General features: G+C 44.1%; 1 protein-coding gene across 1 annotated transcript in view; it reads right to left on the bottom strand.

Annotated features, from left to right (window-relative positions):
- Positions 1 to 497: 497 nt before the first annotated feature.
- The window catches only part of LHCGR (luteinizing hormone/choriogonadotropin receptor), a gene marked incomplete at its 5' end in the record, with an annotated part of 26,150 nt that continues 19,320 nt past the window's right edge, over positions 498 to 7,327 (bottom strand). Inside the window, 2 exons of the mRNA XM_010004997.1 lie at positions 498 to 1,743; positions 4,681 to 4,761. Of these exons, the coding sequence (XP_010003299.1) occupies positions 498 to 1,743; positions 4,681 to 4,761 (1,327 nt within the window). The remainder of the gene's footprint in view (positions 1,744 to 4,680; positions 4,762 to 7,327) is intronic.

Raw genomic sequence — 7,327 nt, 5'->3', positions numbered from 1 at the left:
CATCTTTACAACTTACTGCTTGAACACTTCTTCAACTGGGTGTAGGTGGATGTATACTTGGAAGTTTCCATTGATGAAAGGAAGGGAGACATTTAGTTTTAGTGCCCCTTTTTTTTTAACCCAAGGATGCCAGCACAGCTGATAGAGGTGGAAAAAGAAGACAAAAGGTAGCAGACAGGCTTTAAATATCCCATGGAAGCAGGTCTGGAGAGAAATGAGTCAAGACTTCAATTACCCCTTAATTTCTAGAGCACCCTGACTACTCCTGGGCTCCCCTGGTTCCCCATAGAGAAGAGTTTTGCCTAATAATCACCTTCCATGCCTATTGTTACAAAAGAAGGAAAGAGAAAATACAATTTTGAATGTCAGAACAGTTATGTTGCATAAGAATCATTAACTGGGATTTTTATTTATTGTGAAATGTTCAAGATACTATAAAACAATTCCTAGTCACTAGAATTATTACAGCAAAGTGTTGCCTCTATTTGCACTAGGGTTTAATTTCTGTTGTAAGATGTCTTGTCTCGTACTACAGGATATGGCTTCTCTAACTCTGATAGGAGCAGCAGTGCTTGTGAGGCTTTGCCGGGGGCTCTGGCTGAGCTGCCATTCTTGCAGTTGGAGGTATAAGCAGAGAAATAGCTCATCCTGTAAAGCTCTGCTCGGCTCTTACAGCAACCAAGCTTGCTCATCAGCAGAAAGAAATCCCTTCGAAAGGCTTTGGTGAAAATTGCGTACAGAAATGGGTTTGCACAGGAGTTGACGGGGTAAAATAAAACCAGCAAAATTTTGGAGTTTGTCACAGTGATGAGAGGTACTTTAAAGGCAGCAGATATGGCAAAAAAGGAGATGGGGGCCATACAGGTAAAATCCGTGAAGATTAGTATTGCCATTCTCTTGGCAACCTTGGTATCTTTGTTGGCAGCTACCAGCTCTGGATTCTGAACAGCTATGTAAATCTTAATGTAGCAAGCACAAATGACAATGAAGGCAATGACATTGAGCACTAAAATCAGCAGTATGTAGGCTTGGGAAAGACCCGTTTCGATATCCATGGGTAAACAAATGCTGACCTTCATGTAACTGCTGACCCCGAGGAGAGGCAGCACTGCTATTAAAATGGAGAATACCCAGCCTCCCAGCATGATGGGCACGGCATGCCTCAGCCGTAGCTTCCTGTCCAGCTGCATGGCATACGTGATGGTGTGCCACCTTTCCAGGGTGATCACCGTCAGGGTGTACACCGAGAGCTCGCTGGCAAACACGGTGAAGAAGCCGGCGGCGCTGCAGCCGCTGCCGGTTTGCCAGTCGATGGCGTGGTTGTAGTACTGCCCACTCGTCTGGGCATCCACGGAGGCAATGAGCAGCAGGTAAAGCCCCATGCAGAAGTCAGCAAAGGAGAGGTTGCACATGAGGAAGCGAGGAACGGTGAGCTTGTAATGGCTCGTGGTGAGAACGAGGAGCACAGTGAAATTGCCGGCGATGGCAAGGATATTTATAAACCAGATCAGGACTCTGAGAAAGCTGTATCCCAGGATGTCTTCACAGGGATTGAATGCGTCTGGTTCTGGAGTGCATGTGAGTATCTTGGGCTGACAGAAGTCATACTCAAAGTCAAAGCCGCTCATTTCACTGTCATAGAAAATGGCTGAGTAGCTGTAAGAAGTTTCTTCATCTGTTGCAAAATGGTACATGTTCTTTTCTGCTGACCACAGCGATGTGTTGTAAGAGTCATCTCTGTAACTATTAAAAAAACAACCCCCCACAAATAGAAGTGAACTACTTGCTGCTTGTGGTCTTTTGTAAAATACAACAGATAACAGTTGTTTAAAAACAGCCACTTCCTCGATGTGTTTCTACAGGGTGTTTACAGATAATGAAACCTTGTAAAGGATGCCTTTTGCTTGGGTAGCAGCCTTGGAGAGCAGCAGAGGTCACAGTCACATCCACAGGAATGCTTTCTTATAAAAATTATTTATTTCTAAGTACCTTATCTTGATTGCTTTGTCAGCAACCCATCTTCGTCATGCTGTTAGACTGCAGTTCAAAATACAGTAGCACTTGAATTGATGGACTGTAGGTTTGATGTATATAGGCTTAATAGACTGTTATAGAAGCCAAACCAAAACAACCTAAGGATTGTTGCACCCTTACCTCCCTTAGGAAACACACTTACTAAGTCCTGAAACTATGTATGTATGACTTGGGAAGTGCTGAGGAACTGGAAGTTTGCTGTATTATATAGTGAGGGGTGGAAGTGTATGGTTAATTAGATGATGTCAATGGCTGGAAATATACTAAGTCTAGACTGAACCGGTTGCCTAATTACAAATGTTTTCAGATGTTTAAAGTAGCTCTTTTTAATCTCCCAGTTATCAAAAGCATGGGGATAAGTATAGCAAAGAATACTTTAAAAACAAGCAGCACCATCCGTTTTCCAGCCAGAACAGATACCTATTTCACAACTATCCAGTCATCCCAACTGTCAGTGTTTGGTGGGCAAACAATCTGTAGTAATGTGCTGGTTTGGTGTGTTTTTTTGGTAATGGGGAGGGGGGCCCAGGGGTGGTTTTGGTGAGAAACTGAGAAGCTCCCCCTGCTCCAAACACAGCCAAGGAGCCATTAGAGGGACAATAGATGTGCCTCTGCGATTAACATACAAAAGAACTGAGGTAACACCTGAGCAGGGCAAACAGTAAGGAAGAGCTGAGCTGGACAGGAAGAGTGGTGCCAGTGGGTGGTGAGGAAGAAGAGGAAAAAGGTGCCCAAGCAGAAGTTTCCCTGCAGCCCATGGCAAGATGGCAGCTGTCCCCCTTGCATCCATGAGCAATCTGGTGGAACATTCCCTGAAGGCACCAGGATGGGTGAACTTGGCCAGTGGACTCTGATGACCCTCCTTGTCCTTTGTCTTGACCCACGAGCTTCTATTTGGCCTTTGTCCTCTTCATCCCAGAGTGTGTGTGTGTATGTGAAGCTGAGTGAGCAGCCATGTGGCTGTTTCTTTGTTGTTGTCTTAGACCCAAACCACACAAGTGAAAAACCTGGAAAGCATCTCTGTTAAGGACAACTCTTCAGAAATTTGGTAGCTTTGGGCTAACTTAAATACATGCTTAAACTTCCATGTCTACTAAAGTATGTACATTAAACTATTTTGCTGGAGCAGGGTCTTTCTGGCAAAGGAACCTGAGCTGCTTTTCAGCTATTCCTGTTGGGCAAAGAACTTTACAATCTTACTATCCTAACTCTTCTTTCCTGTCCTGGTTTTGGTTGGAATAAAGTTAATTTTCTTCCTAGTAGCTGGTATACTGCTGTGTTTTGGATGTAGGATGAAAACTAATGTTGATAACACACTGCTGTTTTAGTTGTTATGAAGCAGTGTTAGTATATGCTAAGTCAAGGTCTTACCAGCTTCTCATAGTGCCCTGCCAGCAGAGGCTGGGAGTGTACCAGAAACTGGGAGGGGACACAGCAAGGACAGCCGACTCAAAGCAGGCCAAAGGGGTATACCATACCATCTGATGTCATGGCCAGTGTATAAAATGGACAGAGTTGGCCAGAGAACAGTGTGGATTGGGGATGGGCTGGGTGTTGGTCAGCAGGTGGTCAGCATCTGTATTATGCATCACTTGTTTCATATATTCTGCTCCTACTGTTTTCCGTTTCTTTTTCTGTCATATTAAACTGTCTTTATCTCAATCCATTAGTTTTCCTTTTTTTAAAATTCTCTCCTCCATCTTACTGGGAGGGGGGAGTGAGGGAGTAGCTGTGTGGTGCTTAATTGCCCCCTGGGGGTAAACCACAACATCTCCTTACATGAAAAACTGCCCAATGTCTTGCTGTTACTTACTTGCCTGGCTAAAACTGGAAGAGCAGGGGATGTGTTTGACTCTTTATTAATAAAAATGATTGTGATTTTCTGTGAGGTGTGTAAACATGCTGCCATGTTCAAGCTGATGTTTTTCTAATAAGAGCTTGGGACTTTCAGCTGATTTCTGCTGTGGTTCCAACCTTTTTGACTTGCAGCCCTTCTGCCGATGAATCATGACCTGACTTCCATTTGCTTAATTGCAAATCCCTGAACTTCTCCATTAAATACTTGTTTAGAGCCTCTGTCATCCAGCATGGCCAACACCAGTTTTGATGTTAGCCTTTTGCACTGTCCCACTGGACACTGTTGAACAGAACTGTGATGATATGGAAAGACACATTTAGCAGAAGTAAACTAATTGCATGGGGTCATTACATTTCTCACTCAGGGACTCTTTATTTTTACTGTGGAAAGCTACTGACATCAGACTTTGAATTATCCTTTCTATAGGCAGAAAGTATTAACTAGCTGCTCTTCTTTGAATCACAAACAACTGAATTATCTCAGGGCATGACAAGTCTTCACATAGCTCATTAACTTTCTTAAATATTTAATCCCTATTTTGAAAGCTTTTCAGGAATTCAGAAGAGAAGCTGGAGTAATGAGTAATGCTCACAAAATAACATTTTTTTTCTTTTGAACATCAAAATAATGAATCTTGGTTTTATGATAGTAAAATTACCACTGTGCAACTTGTAAGGGTGACCGAACTGGCAGCAAAAGACATGCTGGTCTAGGAAAAGCACAAGAACAGCAGGAGAGGGAGGTCCATATTTGCTACTTCCAGCATCTGTATGCAGAGAGGTACTTACAGTACTTCATTAGTTGGTTTCCTCATGGTGCTTTCACACTCTTTGGAGAAGTTGTAAAAAATGGAAAGCAAGGAATTTTGTCTGAAAGAAGGATGTAAAAAAAAAGCTGAGTTTCACTCTGGATTTTGGTCAAGTTCTCACCTTGTTGTCAAGTGATCTTCACAGACCTAAAGTAAGGTAGTTAGCTGCATGGCAGTGTGAATATTCATGGTAGTAGGGAGGAGAAGGCTTCAAATACTGAGACAGTAGGGAGGACCTCATAGTGAGTATGAGGATGGTCTTTCAGCTTCGTTGTGGTTTATAATGTATTTTTTTATAGTGAAATAACTTGGAGCCAGAATTAAAAACTATGTTTTGCCTTATCAAATGCTGTATCCAAGTAGGCCAGATTCTCCACCAGTATGAATGATAGTGATTATTCTGGCTTTTAGAGAAGTGCATGTTAACAAATGCTGAGAAGCTGGCCTTATGCTCTCTTAAAAACTGTTTGGGATCTGGAGGCAGACTTCACATGCTGAAGTGAATCACGGAATGGTCAGAGTTGGAAGGGAACTCCAGAAATCATCTAGTCCAACTCCCCTGCTAAAGCAGGACTGCATCCAGGCATCTCCTTAGTATCTCCAGAGAAGGAGACTCCACAGCCTCTCTGGGCAGCCTGTTCCAGTGCTCTATCATTAAGTTTTTCCTCATATTTAAATGGAACTTCCTATGCTCCAGCTTGTGCCTGTTGCCCCTCATCCTGTCACTAGGAACTACTGAAAAGAGTCTGGCTCCATCCTCCTTGCACCCACCCTTTAGATACTTATAGGCATCAATAAGGTCTCCTCTCAGCTTTCTTTTCTCCAGGCTGAAGCACCACAGCTCTCTCAGCCTTTCCTCATAAGAGAGATGCTTCAATCCCCTAATCTTAGTTGCCTTGCGCTGAACTCTGTAAGTTCCCTGTCTCTCTTGAACTGGGGAGCCCAGAACTGGATGCAGTATTCCAGATGTGGCCTCACCAGTACAGAGTAGAGGGGGACAATGACCTCTCCCTACTGGCCACACTCTTCCTTATGCACCTCAGGATTCCATTGGCCCTCTTGGCAGCAAGGGCAAATTGCTGGCTCATGGATAATTTACTATCTACCAGGACTCCCAGATCCTTCTCCTCGGAACTCCTTTCCAGCAAGTCCATCCCTAACCAGTACTGGTGCATGGGGTTCTTTCTCCCCAGGCGCAGGACCCTACAATAGCCCTCGTTGAACCTCATGAAGTTCTTGTTTGCCCAGCTCTCCAGCCTGTCCAGGTCACACTGCATGGCAGCACAGCCCTCTGGAGTGTCAGCCACCCCTCCCCTCATCAGCGAACTTGCTGGGGATACACTCTGTCCCCTTGTCCAGGTCTTTGATTAACATGTTGAATGAGACTGGACCGAGTATTGACCCCTGGGGGACACCTCTGGCTACAGGGCTCCAACTCAACCCTGCTCCATTGATCACAACCCTCTGAGTTCTGTCACACAGCCAGCCCTCAATCCACCTCACTGTCCACTCATCCAGCCTACACTCCCTCAGTTTCCTGATGAGGATGTTATGGGAGACAGAGTCAAAAGCCTTGCTGAAGTCAAGGTAGATGACATCTGCTGCTCTCCCCTCATCCAGCCAACCAGTTATGTCATCATAGAAGGCTAGCAGGTTGATCAAGCATGATTTACCCTTGGTAAATCCATGCTGACCACTCCCAATAATTTCCTGTTCTTCAATGTGTTTAGAGATGACATTCAGAACAAGTTGCTCCATCACCTTCCCAGGGACAGAAGTGAGACTGACTGGTCTGTAGTTCCCTGGGTCCTCCCTCTTGCCCTTTTTGAAGACAGGAGTGATAATGGCCTTCCTTCAGTCCTCAGGCACCTCTCCTGTTCTCTATGACCTTTCAAAGGTGATGGAGAGTGGCCAAACAATAACATAAGTAAAATACACTCACAGACTTCATCTGGGACTTAGAGTTTGGTAGCAATAGAAACCCTTAACTGGAGGCACTTTGCTCTACTCTTGCAGAAGCAGGAACCACTTAATAAAATGAGATAGGTAGAGAAAGCAAACCATCACCCCTAATTTTACCCTAAAGAACTCGATTAGACTCCTGCCTTTGCAACACAGTCCTGATGTGATGGCATCCAAGCCACACAGATCAGGCTTCCCACAGATGGCTGCTCAGTATATCTTTTCTGTAGCCTTCATTTGAGACAGACGAGGTGTGGCATCCTTATAGCTTCAGCTAAACTCATTTGGAGTTGCTTTGGCTGCCTGAAGCCAAATGAGAGTTGATTTCTTTGAAAGAAAATCACTGAAAAATTAGCTCCTGTTGTCTCAGACTGCCATGAACTAGTGCATGCAAACCAGTCTCTGCACCAGTTTCCAATTCTAGGGAGAATAAGACTTGACTATTATTTTCTGATAACACTGGAACTAAACTGTGTAACCTCTTTCTGTAGGCTTGTGTCAGGTTCTTATTTTGGTGGGTAACTGAAAGCCTGCCTTTTCTACTAGGTCATCACATCACCTGGGCAACGTGCTGTTAAGGGAGATCTATCTTCCAGGTGCCAGTTGGCTTTTTTTAAAATTGATATACCAAGAAAAAGATAAGCTTTAAGCACATTTAGGATAAC

Source organism: Chaetura pelagica, unplaced genomic scaffold, assembly GCF_000747805.2.
Source record: "Chaetura pelagica isolate M959 unplaced genomic scaffold, ChaPel_1.0 scaffold8, whole genome shotgun sequence".
In the NCBI taxonomy this organism is placed as follows: Eukaryota; Metazoa; Chordata; class Aves; order Apodiformes; family Apodidae; genus Chaetura; species Chaetura pelagica.
Note: the sequence above shows the minus strand (reverse complement) of the source record. Positions and strands in the feature narration are given on the sequence as shown.